This window comes from Scaptodrosophila lebanonensis, unplaced genomic scaffold (assembly GCF_003285725.1).
Source record: "Scaptodrosophila lebanonensis strain 11010-0011.00,11010-0021.00 unplaced genomic scaffold, SlebRS2 tig00000080-arrow-pilon, whole genome shotgun sequence".
In the NCBI taxonomy this organism is placed as follows: Eukaryota; Metazoa; Arthropoda; class Insecta; order Diptera; family Drosophilidae; genus Scaptodrosophila; species Scaptodrosophila lebanonensis.
In genome coordinates this window covers 5,007,739-5,029,387 of record NW_022060561.1, presented here as the reverse complement: position 1 = coordinate 5,029,387, position 21,649 = coordinate 5,007,739, and the positions used below count along the sequence as shown (strand labels likewise).

The window sequence follows — 21,649 nt, the reverse complement described above, 5'->3', positions numbered from 1 at the left end:
GGACGCAGGCAACAGGGTATGCGTAGGTGGTCATCAGTCCTGAGGATTATACAAAGACCTGTTCGACCAAAGCTAATCTCTAAGCGCTGTTTGGACTTAGTTCTCCCATCCAACGGCCACTTAAACTGTGTCGGAGGCGTTCTTTGTAGGCTACGCCCCGACTTTGTTGAATATTTGCAGACTGTTTACTTTACAAATCCCCAGATTTGTGGCATTAAGGAGATTTGAATATCTTCAGTCCCCATGTTGAGGCTATTTGGCTTAAATTTGATTAAAGCATGAAGCGATTTGTCGTCGCCGGCGACCCAAACTGCCTCTTTTTTGATACAGTCATTCGTTTTGGCCAGTTAAGACAAATTTGTTTGTTTATACTAATACGACTGACGCAGATGAAAAATTGCAAGCTAAAAATAAACAAATATGGGAAAAGGTTGCTTAAAAAAGATTAGATTGTTTCTACAAAGAAAGGTAAAATAAAGAAAATACGGCAGAAACTAAGACTTTATAATTGAAATCTGTTTTAAGCATACAATGTTAGCATTAATATAGACTGAGGTTTTTTGTAATTGAACAAAAATCAACACGATAACAATTATATCCCATATGTGTTTAAATCTGAATACAATTAATTTATAAAGGTACATTGCTTGTTGCAAACAAGATAGAACGCTACAGTCGGGCAAGTCCGACAATAAAATACCCTGTACTCTTCACAAAAATGGAAAATTTACAAAAATTATTTAAAAAAATTAATTAATTAATTAAATTAAATATAAAATATTCACCACATGCATACATACATGTGTCAATTATATATTTCTTGTGGGGTTTGCCACGCCTCCTTCTATGTGTTTTATACATTCGCACAAAACTAGTATACCCTTTTACAAGGGCGTAGGCAGCTTTTACCAAAGGGGGGGACCACAAAATTAAAATTTTGATTAAATAATGCACGATGCATTTAAAAAATAACTTATCCATATGATCAATGAAAAAACTTCAACAAATCCAACTCAGATCCATTTTAAGGCGAAATAATGCGTCATAATAATGAACGTGTGGTTGATTTTATATGGCAAAATCTTTTCTAGACCCCCCCTGTTACGCCCTTGCCCTTTTACCCTTTGGGTACAGGGTATTGTATCTATACATGTATGTGTGTTTGCATGGCTGTGTGAGTCCGTGTGTGAGTACAGAGCTGATCCAAAGCAGCAGAGCTTGGTTAGAGGCTAGTTAGGGATATGACTTCGTTTGAATTTGTAGTTTTCCGTGCTACATTTGTGGTGAAAGAATTCGCAAGATTTATTTGTGTTGAAATGTGATTTTGCTGTGCAACTGAAGCAACTGAAATTGTTGCCACGGTCTTCTTCGATTCCCCAAATAGAGCCGCAAAAGGGAAAGCCACTCATATACTTGTATATATACTCGTATGTGCCCAGCTTCGCTTCGATCCACTCGGCTGGCTGCGCATGCTCAACATCTATAGCAGTTAATGGCTGCGAGTGTTGCGCATTTTCTTCGTCATTTTTTTAATTACCGCTTTACAGCTCATAAATTTATTGCCAAAGATGCCGAAAACGCACAAACTGCCTTTTTGTAAGCGTAACGGACAACCGAATCGAGTCGTTAACAGACGACCAGAACGCTTACCCATACCTTAGCCATAGCTCGCCACTTTAGAGAATGTGTAACAGGGACCGTAAGCTTATCGCCGCTATTACGGTCGGTCCGTAAATCTATGAAATTGTTACAAATCAAACTACTTATTAACACCTGAAAAATCGAAAAACAAGCTGGCCATAAAACTTTACAATCGAGAACCTTGTGACTCTGCCTTAGACGTAATAGGCGGGCAATGTAACTTACCCAAATAACCGCTCAAGGTTAACCAACCTACAATAGGGCGACATGAAGCCCATCAAATAAAACATACATACTTACATACTCGTACTACCAATACACCAACGCATAAAGGGCAGACAGTGTTTGAATAGTCCACCTCAAGATATTCCCAACCGGGCGTTGGGCAAACAAAGAGCGACGAAGACCGCGGCCACGATGGTGGTAACAATTTTCGGCTTGTTTGTAAGAGATTATTAAATAAATGAGCTATTGTTGGAAATTAATTTGGAAAAATGCGTTTAGATGACTCGACAAAACTCGCCTTTGGCCATCAAACCTGAAGCGTCTGATAAGAAAATGCAGCCATGCAAGCGGCGAACAGCGCTGTTAGTAAATGTAGCTCGCAGCTGAAATATTTAAATACACATATTTTATATATAATTTCAAAGACCCTGAACTAACATTTGATGAAATCGGAAATTGCACTTCCACGCCCATTATTACTTCAGCTTCTGCATGCTGGTAATTATACCCTGGGGCCAAAGGGTGAACGGCACGAAAAACTCACTTTTTTAAGTTGTTTAGTTAAGTGCGAGCTTATTCAACACACTGAAGGATGCGTGGCAGTCCCCACAAAGTACACCTAATTCTGTTTTTACACGGTAGATTGGTTCCAGAAACATCCGTGTAAAAAAATACATTGATCATGTGCAAAAATAGGTGATTAGTTCCTTATCTCTTAAGAAATACTTATATGTATTTGCAATTTTTAATTTTCAAACGTGTAATAACAGATTTATGTGTATATATATTAATGATCAGCACAAGACGACTCGATGTAGCCCTGTCCGTCTGTGTGAGCGCAAGGACCTCAGAAAATACAAGAGCTAGAATAAGCAAACTTGGTGCCAAGTTTCCCCTAAACCCCAGGCAGATCAAGTTTTTTCTTCCGCTATTATTAGTGATTTTCCATAACTTCCTTAATTCTTAGAATTTCTACAAATTACATTCCAATGTAATTTATTTGTGTACCCTGTACCCGTAGAGGAGTATGTAAAAGACAGAAGGACGCATCTCCGACCCCATAAAGTGTATATATTCTGAATCAGCATGACGAGAGAAATCGATCTAAACATGTCCGACCGTCCGTCTGTCTGGATGAACGCCTGGATTTCGTAAACGGCTGAGCGTACATAAACCAAACTTGGTATGCAGACGCTCCTAGTCCCTAGTCTATACGAGTTTATTTGACTTTTTTGAATTTTGTATTTTACTCAAGAATGTAGGGCAAACTTCACCTTTCATTTAAATCAGCAAATAAATAGATACCTTCCTTTCTTTTATTAAATTGAATCATTTTCTTTCATTTTTTTCAGCGCCTCCTAATCTAAGGACAAACATGACGTTGCCATTGCCACGCGCCTGATCAGCAAACCGACAGCCAGCAGAATGTTCAGTCTGCTCAGCAGCTCACAGATCTATGGCTTGCAGCAAACACCAGAGAACACAGCCGAAGATTACCAGAAAAAGAGCAACAGCTTGCCCCACAAGGCCCACAAACAGCCTTCCGCACAACATCGGCGCTCCACCAGCAGTCTGTCGGATACGGGTGGCAAATTCTTCGCCACACTCGCCGCCAAATCACCGAGCACCCTAATTGAAAAGTTCATCGGCTACGATACTGTTAAGTCTCAGGGTAGGACACCGGAGGATAAGTTGCATCAGCAGGCCACGAACAGTCCTCTGTATAGCAATCTGCAAGCCGACTGGGGCTTCAATTGCCTTCAGGGCAGCTATCGCAGCAATTGTGACGGTGAATTCTATGAGGCAGTCCAGGTCAAGCCGACAACGACATCCACCAGCAGCCACAATGAGATGACCATACGATTTAAAAATTTGTTGGCAGCGACTTCGAGTCCCGCTCCGGGTGCCGCCACCCTGCAAAACTATCAGAAACTACCGGAGCAGAGTCTAACGGCCGAGTTCAACACCCAGTCGGCGGGTCACACGCCGGCCTACAAGAAACTATCCTTTGGACCGCATTCTCAGAAGCAAGGCGCGGAGCATGTAAGTATGGAGTGACAAATTGTAGAAAGGTTTCGCAAAGCCTCTAGTCTTGTTATAGACTGACGACATAATGTTTCGAGGATGATTCGGAACTAACAACTGTTCAGGAATTTTGTAGATTTTGGAGAAGGGATCCCTATCTCTTTTGCAAATATTATATAGCCCATGTTAACCGGAGATAGTGTAGCTTTCCAACAGTGATCCAGCAGATTCAGAGCCAATCAATCAAATATTTCCTCTTTATAATAAGTATTAGTATAGATAAGATTTGAGTTTGAGAAATTTAGATTCACAGTACTAATGCAAAGTCGTCATGCACTTCTATGTAACCTTTGCGGATAATGTTTTAATTCGCTGCGGGTTGCGCGTGCAAGTCGTGCTATAAAGTGCTAACAATGCTGACAAATTTTTATCTGCAAGATACGCACACCTGGCTACGCGACTTATCAGAGGGGCACGCTGCTGCATTAGATAGAGATACTCTTAGCACATATGTACATACCTTGGCTGTGCTCTCAGCTCAGTAATTGACCTGATAAGCTTGAGCTGCGGGTGATTCGCCTTAGTCCCAATCGACCAAAAAGTAGCGCAATGTAATTGCCACACTTTTTTGAATGTTTCGCATAACACAAACGCAGATACGCGCTCAATTGGAAGTATCTGCGCGTACGTGTTGTTGGGTAGTAACAAAAAACTAGAGTTGGCCCCATCGCGCAGCCCGAAACTGATCACATATTTTGGCCTTCAAAATGGGTCGACAAGGGTCACAAAACAGTTTGGTAAATCATTGAAATATATAACTTTCCCCAATATAATAGAGATTTTATTAGACAGAACATATGGAGAGCTTTTCGACAGAATTCAACTTGGCAGACTAGCCATACACGACTCCGGCGAAGAGACCTCCCCATCCAGCAATAAGAGTTAGGGCCGTAATTTTAACAATTAATTGTAATTTATTAAATAACTTTATTAGATTAAGATTTGACTAGTTGTCGTAAGTCTACGAGAGAGAAGATTCGATTTATTAAGAAACCTAATTCACTTAGAATACAATTCCTTTCTTCTGCTCTAATTAGCTATTCTTTTTTGAAACTTTGCGCGTCATTAGCGTTCCCGATTCGTCATTGTTTCTGCCATTTCTATCTATCCGAGAACATACGTACGTACGTAGTTATCTGGGCTAGCGAGCAGTAAGGCATTAGGCTGAGAGATAGCTTTTATCAATCTATAGCAGCTACTTGCATAATGCCGAAAAATGTTTGTCAGTTGTCAGTTGTTGCGGGCCTAGAGATGATTGCGACTCTCACAAAATGGTGGGACGTTGCGGCTTCATGCCTCTTACAGAGGTCTTATGGTGTAGCGAGGTTAAATCTTAAAATCCTAATCCCTTTCTCTTTCCTTCCCAACAGAGCTCAGATAATTCGCAATCCTCGCTCTCCACAATAACAACAACACGCAGTAGCACACAAAAGTCCAGCGGCAGTGAGGTTCAGCGTAGCTCATCAGGCTCCTCCTCAGGCTATGAACCCAACATGGCTTCAGCCCATGCCTGTCCAGAGCGCATGCAACGCCGCAAGTTGCTGCAAATGATCTCCAACTATGACCAGCAGAACAAGCAGCTACATCGCGAGTTGGCCAAAGAGAAGCGGCGTAGGACCGAGGAGCTAGCCTGTGTGGTGAAGTCGCTGCTGTGCTTCGAGTCGAAGCTCAAGAGCGACATGAAGACGGTGAATCAACGCCTTCTGGAGAAGGATGCCGAGATATGCCGGCTGGTGCGTCAGAATCGCGCCCTCCGCAAGCGTCTGGAGAGCGACAATCGCGACGAGGGTATGGTAGCCGATCAGGATGTAGCCGACGATGCGGCCGAGGATGCGGTCGAGTGTCTGGTGCTCGAGGCTTTGCAATGCAACAATTGCCGCAAGCAATTCTATGACATTGAGTTGAGAGCAAACAGCACGCAGAGGCACAAGGAGGGCGGAGGACACAAGGACGGCAGCCGCACGGGTAAGACAAAAAAAAATAATATACCCACATATTTATACTATATACTTACCAATCTATCTCTTTTCTTTTACAGTGGAGCACTGTTCGTCGAGCGATGACACTTTATCTTCGTCCTTCTACGGAGCCAGGCGAAGTGTGCGCTATACAAGCAAGCGGACACCCGGAACCTTCCGGGACTACATGCGATCGCGTGCTATGAACATCGACGATCCGGCACTAGAACAGCAGTCGGAGGAGAACACAAGCAACATTAGTCGCGAGGATTCGCAGACCAGCTACGAGCAGCTGCACAACTATGCGCGCGCTATGGAGCGCATGCATGGAATGAAACCAGCTCCCATGGGCGAGGAGGGTGACTACTCCGAACACAGTAGTCTGGAGATCTGCCAGCAGCAGCCGCATCGCAGCAGTTCGCGCGCCAGCCACAAGAGCTCCGCGTCGAGTCGCAGCAGCAACGGCAAACAGACTCCCTCCATTGCGCAGCTCGAGGAAGACGATGGGATATTTTCGCCCACGCAGGATGACGAAGATTTCGATGATCTGGATGAGGAGGAGCAGCTGCTCGCACGTGGTGCTATCAAAATAGTGCAGCGACGTTGTGCTGAATTTTCGGAGGCGTCGCCCAAGCAAATCTACGAAACATCCACGGACGACTGGTATGCCAGCGCTTCGGACCAGGAGGAGCAGCTCAGCGCGCGGGCCACAATTGCTACCAAGTGCTATGGACAGGGTGCTGTTAATCCTGTGCTCGAATGCGTCAATCAAATACTGCTGCAGCAGTCCATGGAGGATACGGTTCGAGAGTCCCCCAAGCCGTTGCATCAGCATTCTCCGCTCGCACCAAAGTCTGTGCTGGTCCCCAAATGTGGGGATGGCGCCAACAGCTTGCCACGACGGAGCTCGCTGAGCGGACGCAGCAACAGCTCCAATACACCTCCATGTGTCTCCAATGGACGCAAGCGCGTCCACTTCTCAACCAAGAACAGCATGGTGCACGTGCCACGCCACGATGACGAAGATGACGGCGAAGGGGACATGGAGCACGAAATGATCTCACACTATCATCCTATGGTAGCAGTGGCGCCTCCTCCGGTAGCAAACGAGACGCTCAACTACGAAAGCATCTACAGTAACGAATACGAGCCAATTGGTTCGGAACGTGCCTCCAATCTATATGTGGACATGGACTCCAATAACAAAAACTTGAACGGAGAGAGTCTTGCAACAGCTGTCGGTACAACTCCCAAGCTATGTAAAGTACCGCCTGCGCTGCCGCCGAAGCCTGCCAACTTGCTGAAGTTCAAGAAGTCGCTGCAGCAGCTGGACGAGGTGGCCGATGAGGCGGATTGTGCCGCCTCCACTACCACGGCCACGGAGCCGGACTATTGCTCGATCTCTGAGGTTGGCGTAACGAGCGTGCAAATCGTTGCTGACATCCATAAGGCGCCAACACCATCGGAACTGGAGCTAGAGGTGTCCACAGTGGCTTCCGATGACACCTTTGCCGTCGCTTCGCAAAAGACTGAGGAAATCGAAGAGATTTTCGCTGACATACCAAAGTTACCCAATGTGGCGGCCATTATAGCACCAAAACAAGCTGCTGACTATCTGGTAATGGCGCCAAAAACGAGCCTAGAGGCGCCCACCTCCCTATGTCTCCAGTTGCCTACACACTCAGCCTCTTCCAGCCAGCAGTACAAACGCAAGCATGTGCCAAACATTCTGGCAGAGATCAACAAACGCATGAGCTTGCCAAATTCCCCGACTACACCGATAGCGCACAAGACTCCATCTGTGACAACCCCCACCAAATCAAGAAGCCTAATCCAACTGGCCGACGCGTCGCCGGTGCTGCCTCTGCAGGCCGAGTTCGATTGGTATAATTTGGATGCAGAATATGGAAAGACAGCGAGCGCGGAAAGTCCCAAGGCACCTGAAGGGATGCTGGAGGAGATAAGCGAGGATAACGAGTGTGCAGACACTACGGCCGACGAATACAATCTGGATGAGGAGTTCAATTTGCACCCCGAAAATAGTGAAGTTACTGATGACAATCATGGACAGCGGGAGCAGGCTCAAGAGATGCCACAAGAGCCGACACAAGAGCTGCCCACGGCACCTCCAGTCGCAAAGGCCAAGAAAATAAAGAAGAATTTGGTTTGCTTTGAGAAGTTCATCGAGGGTTCTGGCATGAGCACCAAGCCCTTGCCAAGCAAACGCAAAATTTATTTCTCTGGTCCATTCGTTTAAGCTTTTTGTGTCAATATAACAATGACAACGAACTACAATTGGTTATGTTTAGAACGAATTTAAGCCTTTCCCTATGTCTCAACTTAAGTTTTGATGTATGCCTGTATGCAAAGGATATTGTTTATTTTTAAATTGGATAGTATTAACATTTTTAGAGAATTTTCGCATGAATAAACTGAAATCAAAGAAAACAAATAGAGTTAACAGAGTGTGAGTGGAATTTCCCAGAAACCTATACGACTAGATACAAATCTGGATAATTTGTAATTAATGAGTGTCGATGTCGGTATTGGTTTTGTAAATTATTTTTATTAACTTGCGAATAACATAACAGTTGGACATTTGTATATACGTCGCCACTCCTACAGAATTCGAAGGCTGCAAGAAATGTTAAATCTTGCTTATGCGATGATGGTAGCGCCGTGATTTATCTACTCAGGAACGAGCTTACATTGTCGGATTCTGGCTGGCTAGTTGAGCTATGCCAGGCCCCTGGTATTAGTAATTTCGAAAAATCTTTGGTATACAAAAAAAATTCCTTTCAATTATAGTATAGCATTAGCAGACATGGGATACTATATAAACATTGGGAGAGCGGTGCTGGAACATGAAATCCCAAATGAATGTAGACTCCCTAAATATGAAGTTGACAAAAATTATTTAAAAGGATCTATCTTTAAATCTACTTCCTGTTGGGAAGTAGTTTTAAAAAGCCTATTATACTGCCTTCTAGGCCTTTTGCTGATCACTACATAGAAAAACGTAGGCTATCTGTTATTTATTCATTAGACTTGGTTGTGCATTAATACATCCAGTGCGAATTGTGTGCTTGTTCATTGGAAAAAGAACATAAATTACGAAGCTGCCAGGTTGGCTTACACATACAATTACAAACACGTACACAAAAAGCAGATACACCCAAAGGGTAATTACATAATTGGCAATGTATAGCGAGACTAAACTTAAATGTAGTGAGAGCATTCAACTAACAACATGAAGGATCTCAATTGAACCTCCTAATACAAACTGGTCTTTTTCATAATGCGCAGGAACTCTTCCTGATTAACTTCACCATCGTTATCCAAGTCAGCTTCATCAATCATTTCCCGCAGCTCCTGAAATTGCCATTTGATAAAATTGATCAGGGGTTTGTCACTTCGTAATCGGCACACTTTAGAGGAAACACAATATACCAACCTCGTCGGTGAGCGTTTCGCCCAACTCGCGTGCCACTCGTTTGAGATTCTTGAATGAGATTTTGCCCGTCTCGTCGTCATCAAAGAGGCGAAACGCCTTCAATATCTCTTCTTTGGTGTCCTTTTCCGCCATTTTCATGGTCATCAGGTAGAGAAACGAGCTAAAGGCTATGCGGCCAGTACTATCCTTATCGATTTCTGCTATCATGCGTTTAATTTCCTCCTTCTTTGGCTCGAAGCCCAAGGCGCGAATGGCCACCTTTAGCTCCTTAACCTCTATGAAGCCGGTGGAATCATTGTCGAACAAGTCAAACGCCTCTTTGATGTCCGACTTCTGTGCCTCCGAGAGCTCAAATTTAGGACCCGACTTCTTGCGACCAGGCTGCGTGCTTCGTTTATTGTTTGCCGCCGCAGGTGCGGTTGTGGCTGCAGCTGTGGTGGGCTCCATTACCGATTCTGAGCTATTTTAAAGAATAAAGACTTGCTTAATGAGCGGCCTATAATTTCATAACACACGCAAATGTCGCAAAGACGTCACACTATGGTGTTGCTCACCTTGACTTTGGAGGGGGTGGTAGGGGCGCGTATCCTTGCACTTACAGTTACTCTTGCTATCCTTCAAAACTACTCCCACTCCCTTCTAAAAGCTTGCTAACAAGCTACGGGGGTGGCGAATGATTGTCAGTTTGTGTGTCTGTGTTGGTTGCTGTTTGGATGCAATAAATAAACAGCTGCACTTATCGTTAAAGCCACTGGGGTTACTCGGACTACACAAACTAATCTTTTTTAATGGGGGTGTGTGGCGACAGTAGACGCTATTTTGTTTAATACAACAATTATTTATATTTATCGTACGCGATTTATTCGATTCGTTCACCAGTTTTTGTTTACGGCCATCACAGGTTGTCGTTAGTGTGACCTTTCGTCAGGTACAAAAAATACCGAAATTTTGAAAAATACTATCCCTTGTATTGTGGCGCTTGGCCAGAATTTGTGCGCTTTTTCAAATGTATTTTTAAACTTATCAAAACAAATGTCACGGACAAAATAAATAAAAATGTTACTTTATAAATGGGGTTTTCTGCAAATTATAGCTTACAACTGTACCCACTTCTACAAAAAATAAAATAAATTTAAAAAAGATGAACAATTAATTTCTACGAAACATTTAATAAAATATTTAATACATTTGTACATAAGTTGAGACACATGTATTTATGTACAGTTACAATAGCATACAATAACATCTGGTCGATTTTGAGTACAAAATTCTAAGAATTACGGGAGTTATGGAAATTCACTAATAGCGGCAGGTGTATCAGAAGAAAAAAATTAAAAGTTTAGTTCTCATAACTCTTGCTGAGATCGTTGCGCTCATACTGACAGGACTATATCGATTCGTCTTGTCATTACGAATCTACATATGTACGAATAGAGCAAATTTCATTGGTAACTTAAGCAACCTACAAAGCTATCAAAATTAGGCGACAAAAGGTAAATAATAACACTCATTTATTATGCAAAATGACAGGACACTAAAGAACTGTGGGCGTTGATATCACCTTTCGTGGTCCATGTTCTTCTTAGATGATGATGCACTCGACGTCGTTTGCCGGTTACCGGGCTTTTGTTTTTATTCTAATATTCGCGCATAATGTTTATAAAGAAAAATGAAAGACCAAGGCATAATGCAAAAAAATTAAAGTCTTTGTTTTGATTTCTGTCCGCATATTTTATACCAGTTTTGTTCGTCTGCTCTTTTACTTTCGCAAACGACTTAAGAACGTTTGTGCCGGCTGTTCTTTTTACCCTTTTTTTTAACGCTGGCGCTGCAAATTTTCATATAAATAGGTGCGTTCTTAGCGCGATCGCCAACAGTTTGGATTTGACGCGCATGCGCGCCGTTGTTGGGTCGGCTTAAAAAAGTGTACGGTACTTGTCTCTTTTTGGAATATACATATGTATATTCAGTAACTAAGTGAGTGTGGAGAAAATTGTAATGTAAATAGTGTAGCAGTGTAGTGTATGTGTGGACGTAGGCACTTTCTTTGTAGAACTTTGAAGAGCGGTGTGGAAATTTGTGTCGCCTGATCAAACAGTAAATGAAAATAAAATGCATATAAAGTGCTGTGGTCATGAATTTTGTTAAACTCTTGGCACTTAAACGTGAAGTGCATACGAAATTGACTGCTGCAATGAACAGCAAAGCCTGTAACATTTTGGTTGCTTTATGTGTTTTTAATAGTGCCACAATAAACTTTTTAGCCAATTCTCAAAAGTGTGTGTGTGTGTGTGCATTAGGGCTTTATATTCGTTCGTATTATACTGAAATAATTCTATGTCGCAGTATCATAACTTCCACGCAAGCAAAATGGCTTACAGCCAACCAGCTTTCACTCTATCCCCTAAAACTCCACTAAGAAAGCTGCGAACAACGTAGAACCGGCTACATTGCGCAATCTCTTGCCACATCATAAATATGCAAAAAGGATCAGAAAGCCATGTTCTGACGTTCAATGAACCCAAACAAGAAGAAAACCTGCCCACTGCAGCCGTTGGCTTAATCGCAAAAGTTGCTCGACATCTTTTCACATGCTGGTTCTTTCGCTGCCACCGCCGAGGGTTACATTTCTTTAATTACCATAATATCGGCGATGTTATGTTTCATTATCGTTGACCGGCGCCCACAGCTAGCTGGGGAAAGAATAGAAACCGGTCTACATCGTTATGCTATTAACCCAATTCTAACGGATTAGCATTTTTGCCAAAAGACAACAAGTTAACAAAGCAGACCAAAAATTGTGAAACAATGAAAGCTGGACGGTCAACAAGGGCCTTAGTAGTGTTGGCGGAAAGCAAACCAAATGCTGACAAAATAAATATTCAAACTTGTTAACGTAAATTGTTTGCTTAAAGCAGTAGGCCATAACGTAATAGAAGTTGAATGTGTTTATGGCTTATCCCAATATTTGTGTACATTTTGGGTCATCGTTTTCTAATTTAATGTATTTTAAGACATTTATTATAATTAAATCTCTCTGTTTTGCAAACCATAACAAATTTGAAATTTATCACCAATCGGCACTTCAATCGAACTCCTTTAATTTGTGTGATATAAACAAAACAAATTATGAAATTAATTATTGGCTGCGGTTTAGACTCAACATCAAAACATTTCAAGCGAAAAAATAAAACAAGTTTCGCATCAACAAAAAATACCTTAAATATTGTTCAGCCTGGGAAAGTAAAGCAATTCGTAAAGTAAAAATATTTGTAAATGGGCCTTCACAAATGAACTCGTACTTATCTATAGAAGTAGAACAATTAGTTTAACATTAGTAACCATAGCTTAATCTTTACAAAACTGAGGCCTTTCATTAAGTTCCGGACTAAACAAACACCTACTTCCCAATTTGTCATCAAGTTCGAGCCTCATTGTTATGTGAGACAGGGTGCATAGCCACACGTAATGTGAGGACAACGCAAACGTGACGAAGTGCGTGAGTGTATAATTCATAAAGTATAAATTGTTAACAAATGCTATACGTACATACTACATATACGATGCCTGTTCAAAAGAAAAGGTGGTTTTTTGTTATGTATTTATTTATTCATACAATTTCCTTTAAAGCAATCCCCCTCAGATATAATGCACTTATGCCAGCGCTTCCTTCCATTAATCCCATCAGCTTTGGGTACAGGAAAAAGTGGCAGGGAGCCAAATCTGGGGAATACAGTGGTTGAGGCATGAATTCGGGGTTGTGTTTGTTAATACAAGTACATATTCTATGATCCATTTTGTTCAAAAGTCCGATCGAAGAACACACAAAAACGTGACTAACCTTCTCAGTTGCCTACAACAAACTACTTGTACTAATCCAAATTGGCTGATAATGCCAACAAATGATATCACATGATAATCGAATGTAAACAGCCCGCGAAAAAAAAAATTCAACATTCACCCATTCTTTTGACCAGACCTCGTATGTACTATATAAGCCTCATTGTGTGTAGCTGCATGTTATATTCATAACAGTGAGTATTAAAGAAGGATAACCGCTCCAGTGAGACAGGAAGTACAGAATAAAATTTTTGAATAATCAATACACATCTGCCTTAACCTTGAACAATCGAAGATCCATAATTTCAATTTATATTTGAAGAATGCATATCAAGTGAAATACAAAAGTTTTCACCCTATTCCAAAGAAAAGTATTTTTAAAATATGCTTAAAATAATTAAACATAATATTTTTTGTTTGAATTTGTATAATTCTTTTGAAAAAGGGTTGCTTATCAGTAAAACATGATGAAAAATCAGCTGAAATTGAACTGATATAGAGCAGTGAAGAATTTTAAAAAATTTAATATTTTAAATTCTTAATAATATCATAATTATTCTTTATTGTTTCCGCAGAGAATTAATAAACGAACAACGAATCAGAATACTTATAAAGGGCAAGGAGCTTTGAATTAGACAAAGATGCGTAGACGTGCTGCGCTTTGTAGCCTGCTGGTAAGTTTTTACAGAAGTTATGGAAAGTTACAGAAATTATAGAACTATTTTTGTATTTCTGGTTCCCATCAGCTTTATTACCTTTGGGCAATGGCAGAGGCTCACATAAGAATAGAGGCCCCAGAAGTGCACTTTGCATCGCACTATAAGCCGGCATTTGTGCGTGCCGCTGTAGAGAGCATGCCTCTGGAGGATGAGTCAGCAGAGGCGCTCGAAGGTGGAGCCCTGAGTCGATTCAGCATGCGGCCCTCATTTGGTGACACATTCTTTCCATTACGCAGCGCCGTGGAAAGTGTGCCGACTGTTGATGTACGTACCATTGCCCAGCTGCGGGAATCTTCGCCGTTCCGGTCATTTGTTCGCGACTCGGTAGAGGCACCACCTACCGATGACGAGGATGATGATGATGAGGTTCCGCTGACTTACGGGAGCTATGTTCGCACAGGCAGTGATGCTGATGCCGCAGATGAGAGACCGCAAAAGATAAGTGCGTTAGTAGAGCCGGATCCGTGGACAGTTTCCGATAAGTACGCCGCCTTTATTGCTCCCAGTTCATCGGATGGTTATAAGCCGCAGCCATATCGTGAGGGCTCCCCGCATCAACAGCTGCTGAAGTCTGTGGACATAGAACAACTAGAGCACATCGATGAGCTAGATCCCTACAGGGAGCAACAGTCCTATGGCGCCTTGGCCCATGCGATGGACGATGAAAATGGCCCAGCCTATGGCGCCTTGGCTCAGATCAAAGCAGCAAGCAAGCCAACAAACACCAAAATAAAATACAACAGCTCTCCCAAGGTTCTCTGCTACATGTCCAATTGGGCTTTTTATCGCAAAGCTGATGGACATTTTGTGCCAGAGCAACTGGACGGAAAACTATGCTCCGCTATTGTCTACTCATTCGCCTCACTGGACCCTGATCACTTGACTATCCGTGAATTTGATCCCTGGGTTGACACAGAGAACCAGTATTATCAACGAGTAATGGCACTGGGTGTTCCTGTGCTGATTGCCATGGGCGGCTGGACAGATTCAAGTGGTGACAAGTACTCGCGCCTGGCTGGTGATGACATCAAACGAAAAGTGTTTGCCTCGAGTGTTGCAGGTTTCGTTAAACGTCACGGTTTTAAGGGCTTACATTTTGACTGGAACTACCCTAAGTGCTGGCAGAGCGATTGCTCCAAGGGCCCGATAAGTGATCGCCCTAACCTTACGAAACTACTCCGTGAGGTGCGTGCCGAGTTTAACCGAGTGGACAAGGCATTGCAACTAGGCGTCGCCATTTCTGGCTACAAGGAAATTATTACTGAAGCATACGACCTCTCCGATCTATCGAATATTGTGGACTACATGACTGTGATGAGCTACGATTACCACGGGGCCTGGGAGAGTCAAACGGGCCACGTGAGTCCGTTGTATGGTCGCCAAACTGATAAGTATCCCCAATACAACACAGACTACACAATGCAGCTGCTTGTCAAGATGGGAGCCAAGCGCGAGAAACTTATCATGAGTATACCATTCTATGGGCAAAGCTTTACCTTGGCGCAGGACAGCAGTCGGTTGGTGGGCGAAGGAGTGCCTACTAATGGGCCGGGCGATGCTGGTGAATATACAAAACAGCCCGGAATGCTGGCTTACTACGAAATTTGTCAGCGTATACGCAAGCAGAAGTGGCAGACAAGTCGCGATGCGGAGCGTAAATCAGGACCCTATGCGATGCTGCGCAATCAGTGGGTGGGCTATGAAGATGCAGCATCGGTGGAGGCAAAAGCTCGTTATGCCGTCAACAACGACTTTGGTGGGGTTGCTGCCTGGACCGTAGACTTGGATGATTTCCAGAATAGGTGCTGTAGCGAAGCCTTCCCGTTGCTCAAGGCCATTAACCGAGCCTTGGGGCGCATAGATTCTGAGCCCCCCACGCGCAGCAACTGCGAACGACCACCAGAACCAATTACGCCGGTACCGCCGCAGATGACGACGGTTAGCAGTGATGGATCCTCCGGCGGAGGACATCAAGAACACACTACACCCTGGCAAAGTTGGCAACCAACCAGTAGCACTACAACAAAGCGACCCAAAACGACAACCACTTCTACTACGACAACAGCATCGACGTGGTGGTCTTCCACAACGACGACTACTCGAAGAACAACAACCACAACACGAGAACCACCAACGACAAAAACGACGCGTCGTCCTACAAATCCTACTAAAACCACCGCACGGCCAGCACACACAACTATTCCTGTCCCAGCGCTAGTTTACCCCGTGGTTCAGCCAGGAGAATGTGAATCAGGTCAGTTCTACGCTGATAATAAAAATTGCAATGCTTACTACCACTGCATTGTCGCCGGCGAGCTTCGCCAGCAATTCTGCCCTGGGGGACTTCACTGGAATAACGAGGTTAAGAGCTGTGATTGGCCCTCATCTGCACAGTGTAGGGAAAGTAAGCCACAAGCTGCACCTCGTCCTACTGTACGACCCTCTACATCACTCCCACCACCCGTGCCTAGCAGCACAAAGAAGCCAAACAAACGCAAGACCACAACGACTTCTAAGCCCAGTCGCAAGCCGAAACCAAAGCCTACACAGCCTATTCAAGTGCAAGTCTCGAGTACCAAGCCTCCTCCTAAGCGCACAACAAAGAGGCCACGTCCCCAGACAGCACGCTGCAATGAAGGCGAATATTATACTCATCGAAACTGCGGTCAATTCTACATTTGTATCAACGGCGCACTGGCGGCCAATGCCTGTGGCGGCGACCTCCATTGGGATGCCTTGCGAAAGATCTGTGACTGGCCAGAAAATGTACAATGTGTAACCACCAAAAAATACCTGCGTATAGTGCAGTCAAAAGCCAATCCGGAAGATCCGTGCAACGGAGAGGAGCGAGTACCATACCCGGGCAATTGCTCAAAGTATCTTTTCTGTCTGTGGAATCGCCTCCAAGCTGCCGACTGTGCACCCGGTCTCCACTACAATGAAGCTCTGGGAGTTTGTGACTGGCCGAATGCAGCCAATTGCAAAGAGAGTGGTGGCGTTGGAAGCACAGGTCAAATTTCTGGCTCTAAGCCACCACCAGCTGCCAAACCAGCTCCTACAACCAAGAAACCCAGCACCACACCGCGACCTACTTACCCAACTGATAAGCCGCTTCTTCAGCCCTTGGATGGATATTTCAAAGTCGTCTGCTATTTCACCAATTGGGCGTGGTATCGCAAGGGCCTCGGCCGATACACGCCTGACGATATCAACACTGATTTGTGTACCCATGTGGTATACGGTTTTGCCGTTCTTGACTATTCAGAACTTATTTTGCGCACACACGATTCCTGGGCGGACATAGACAACAATTTCTACACGCGCGTCAGTAGCCTGCGTAGCAAGGGTGTGAAGGTTAGTCTCGCACTTGGTGGCTGGAACGACTCCCAAGGCGATAAATATAGCCGCCTAGTTCGCAGCCCTACTGCACGTGCGCGATTCATCAAACATGCGTTAGAATTTATAGAGAAATACGGTTTTGAGGGTCTTGATTTAGACTGGGAATATCCGGTATGTTGGCAAACAGAGTGCAACAAGGGCTTTGCTGAAGAGAAGGAAGGTTTTACCGCCTGGGTACGTGAGTTGTCCGAGGCTTTTAAGCCACGGGGCCTGCTCCTTTCGACGGCTGTATCGCCAAGCAAAAAGATCATAGACGCTGGATATAATGTGCCTGAGCTGGCACACTATTTCGACTGGATAGCCGTGATGACCTACGATTTCCATGGGCAGTGGGACAAAAAGACTGGCCACGTTGCACCACTGTACCATCACCCTGACGACGATTTTGATTACTTCAATGCGGTGAGAAATAATTTAAATTACTGCCTGTTCTACTCTATTCAATTACAACTTTTTCGGAATTATAGAACTTCTCACTGAACTACTGGATTGAGAAGGGCGCCCCTTCGCGCAAGATTGTCATGGGTATGCCACTATATGGCCAATCATTCACACTGGAAAATGCAAACAATAACGGATTGAATGCAAAGGCACCAGGGCCAGGACAAGCCGGTGAATTCACAAAAGCTGCCGGATTCTTAGCATACTATGAGGTGAGTAGATTCCATTTAAATTGTATATCAACCTAAATGTACAACTGCCCATCAGATATGTGAACGTGTGAAGCACCAAGGCTGGGAAGTGGTGCAGGATGAGCGAGGTCGCATGGGACCGTACGCTCGCAAAGGAACTCAATGGGTTTCATATGATGATCCAGAAATGATACGCAAGAAGTCACAACTGGTTCGCGCTTTAGATCTTGGAGGCGGTATGGTCTGGGCCCTAGATTTGGATGACTTCCGTAATCGGTGTGGAGACGGCGTTCATCCCCTTCTTCGCACAATTCACGCTGTTTTAAAGGATCCCCCTAGTGGCTATGAACCAGCGCGTAAGTAGAAAATAATTGAGGTCTCCTAATCATGTACATATTCCAACGGTTTACTTTTTCCAGCCGGTCTTACTCCCGCTGAGGCAGAATCCGTCGAAGAACAAGGCAACTCAGAAGAAATAGCAGCGTCTGTAGAAAATGAAGCGGAGCAACCCGCACAAGAAGCCGTTGGGCCATCAGGGGAGGATACTGAAGACGGTGAAGATGTCGGTGGAGAAGCAGAGGAAGAAGACGTGGTTGTTGATATGCAGAGCTCTTCCCAGGAGAGCAGTAATGAAAGCCAGTCGTCTCAAGAAAACGAAGTGGATCCCAATGATGACGTTGAAACAGGTATCGAACCACAATTTCCCACTGCAGGCATGAGCAATGGAGATGAAGACTTTAAGGTTGTGTGTTATTTCACAAACTGGGCCTGGTACCGGCAGGGAGGTGGAAAGTTCCTGCCAGAGGATATTGACGCTGATCTCTGTACGCACGTCGTTTACGGCTTTGCTGTTCTTAACCGTGAAAAACTAACCATTCAGCCACATGACTCGTGGGCCGATCTGGATAACAAGTTCTATGAACGAGTGGTGGCTCTGAAACAAAAGGGCGTTCGAGTCACTGTTGCGATTGGTGGCTGGAATGACTCAGCCGGTGACAAGTACGCCCGTTTAGTGCGAAGCGCAACGGCGCGAGCACGTTTTGTTCGTCACGTTGTAGAATTCATCGAAAAATATGGCTTTGACGGCCTGGACTTAGACTGGGAGTACCCTGTTTGCTGGCAAGTGGATTGCAAGAAAGGCACTACCGATGAAAAGGATGGGTTCACTGAACTAGTACGCGAGCTCTCGGAAACGTTCCAACCGAAAGGTCTCCTGCTCTCGGCAGCCGTTTCGCCTAACAAAAAAGTCATCGACGCCGGGTACAATGTTCCTCTGTTATCCAGCTATTTTGATTGGATTGCGGTAATGACCTATGACTTCCATGGACAATGGGATAAGAAAACGGGCCATGTAGCTCCCATGTACAGCCACCCAGAGGGTACGGATACCTTTAATGCCAACTTTTCTATTAACTACTGGATCCAGAGCGGCGCATCACGCAAAAAGATTATTATGGGTATGCCCATGTATGGACAGTCCTTCTCGTTGGCTCAGGCCAGTGATCACGACCTGAATGCACCAACTTATGGAGGCGGGGAGGCAGGAGAGGCTACTCGTGCTCGAGGCTTTCTGGCATACTACGAAATCTGCTCATACATACGTCAGCGTGGATGGAAAGTGGTACGCGATGCTCGCGGGCGCATGGGCCCCTATGCATACTTACGGGACCAATGGGTATCGTTCGATGATGCCCCAATGATTCGTCACAAGAGCGAATACGTCCGGGCTATGGGATTGGGAGGCGCAATGATTTGGGCGTTAGACCTAGATGATTTCAAGAACGATTGCGGCTGTGAATCATACCCGCTGCTTAAAACCATCAACCGCGTCCTTAGAGGATATAGCAGTCCGCATCCTAAGTGTGTCCTGGAAAATAGTGAAAAAACAATGAGTAAGTTGCAAAAATCTGCATCTACAAGAGCTACCACAAGATTTGTCTTTCAGTTGCCGGAGACAAGGAGACTACAACGCCGCCCAAGCCAACTGTTAACACCGGCACTCCAGCTCCATTAATAGAGACGGCATCCAAGGATCCCAACCAGCAGTTGGACTGCAATGGACGTAACTTTGCTGCACACGATCGCGACTGCAACAAGTATTACATCTGCCAAAACGGTCAATTTATTGAGCAAAGGTAAAATAATACATTTAGAAACGTCTCCAATATTGTCCTATTTACACCCGTCCTTCCTTCCTAGATGCCCTGCTGGCCTACATTGGAACGAAAACTATTGCGATTGGCCGAATAACTCCAATTGCGGAGTACGGGCTGATCAAACTACTGCACCACCGGTGGTTCACAGGCCCAAGCCCACAATTAGCAGCTCCTCCGCAACAACACCCACAAAGCCAACTAAAAAACCCTTCACACCACCTAACAAGAAGCCCATTTCGCGTCCAAAACCCACTCCCGCACCTCCACTGGGAAGCACGGAGGACTATAAAGTTGTCTGTTACTTCACTAATTGGGCTTGGTATAGGCCTGGGCAAGGGAAATACGTACCAGAAGATATAGACGAAAATTTATGTACCCACATTGTTTATGGATTTGCAGTTCTAAATAGCAATACATTAACCATCAAGACCCATGATTCCTGGGCCGACATAGACAACCGCTTTTACGAGCGCGTAGTGGCCTACAAGCAGAAGGGTCTACGAGTTACTGTCGCCATAGGAGGCTGGAACGATTCTCTGGGCAGCAAGTACGCACGTTTGGTTCTTGATCCTCAAGCCCGTGCAAGATTCATTGAGAGCGTATTACAGTTCATAGATAAGTATGGATTTGAGGGCTTGGACTTGGATTGGGAGTATCCGGTGTGCTGGCAAGTAGATTGCAACAAAGGAAGTCCAGGCGAGAAGCAGGCCTTTGCCGCACTGGTACGAGAGTTGTCCGCAGCTTTTAAACCACGCCAATTATTGCTCTCGGCAGCAGTTTCCCCCAGCAAAATGGTGATTGATGCCGGCTACGATGTACCCACTCTATCGCGGTATTTTGATTGGATTGCAGTGATGACTTACGATTACCATGGGCATTGGGATAAGCAGACAGGACATGTTGCGCCCCTTTACTATGTGGATGGCGATACAAACAAATACTTCAATGCCAACTACACCATACACTACTGGTTGGATCAAGGAGCGCCAGCCAGCAAGCTCGTCATGGGCATGCCTCTGTATGGTCAGTCATTTTCATTGGCCGATCAAAAGCATCGTGCTCTGAATGATAGATCTATCGGACCTGGCCAAGCGGGCACCTACACACGTGCCGGTGGCTTTTTGGCCTACTACGAGATATGTGAGAAGGTAAACAACGGTGGCTGGACTTTGGTGCGGGACGAAGAAGGCCGCATTGGCCCATATGCCTACAGCGGCAATCAATGGGTATCATATGATGACGTGGCCGAAATACGCCGCAAAGCACAGTTCGTCCGAAGTTTGCGCCTGGGCGGTGGCATGGTTTGGGCCCTAGACCTTGACGACTTCCACGGTCGCTGTGGCTGCGGCAAACATCCGCTCCTACGCACACTGAACCAGGAGCTGCGCGGCATACCTGGACAGCGGGCAAGCGATTGCACATAATGCACATAATACTGCATACAATTAAGTAATACATATTACATATTCCAGAATATTTCAACGCTTCTAGGCGCACAATCTGTTCTCAAGATTTTTGCCATTTAGTTGTAATCACAAAG

The 21,649-nt window shown here is 44.6% G+C and overlaps 3 protein-coding genes across 5 annotated transcripts in view; 2 read left to right on the top strand and 1 right to left on the bottom strand.

Moving 5' to 3' along the window:
- LOC115625729 overlaps positions 1-8,326 on the top strand; it is a 48,154-nt gene extending 39,828 nt beyond the window's left edge. For 2 of the 3 annotated variants that reach the window (XM_030520879.1, XM_030520878.1), the window contains exons 3-5: positions 3,219-3,909; positions 5,322-5,916; positions 5,990-8,326. In XM_030520879.1, coding sequence (XP_030376739.1) covers positions 3,292-3,909; positions 5,322-5,916; positions 5,990-8,166 — 3,390 coding nt within the window. In that variant the 5' untranslated portion in view covers positions 3,219-3,291 and the 3' untranslated portion in view covers positions 8,167-8,326. Of the gene's footprint in view, positions 1-3,218; positions 3,910-5,192; positions 5,259-5,321; positions 5,917-5,989 lie in introns of those variants that run through there. The other variant, XM_030520880.1, reaches the window with a different exon arrangement.
- A 129-nt stretch (positions 8,327-8,455) lies between these two features.
- Positions 8,456-10,273, bottom strand: LOC115625670 (caltractin). Its single transcript, XM_030520805.1, has 3 exons — positions 9,918-10,273; positions 9,364-9,823; positions 8,456-9,281 (listed from the first exon to the last, which is right to left on the bottom strand). The coding sequence occupies exons 2-3, from the start codon at positions 9,808-9,810 to the stop codon at positions 9,183-9,185; spliced, it is 546 nt and encodes a 181-aa protein (XP_030376665.1). The 5' UTR covers positions 9,811-9,823; positions 9,918-10,273; the 3' UTR covers positions 8,456-9,182.
- Positions 9,883-21,644, top strand: LOC115626096 (probable chitinase 10). The gene is made up of 7 exons (XM_030521349.1): positions 9,883-9,936; positions 13,950-17,723; positions 17,789-17,974; positions 18,030-18,309; positions 18,373-19,845; positions 19,899-20,088; positions 20,153-21,644. The coding sequence occupies exons 1-7, from the start codon at positions 9,883-9,885 to the stop codon at positions 21,531-21,533; spliced, it is 7,338 nt and encodes a 2,445-aa protein (XP_030377209.1). The 3' UTR covers positions 21,534-21,644.
- The last annotated feature ends 5 nt before the right edge of the window (positions 21,645-21,649 follow it).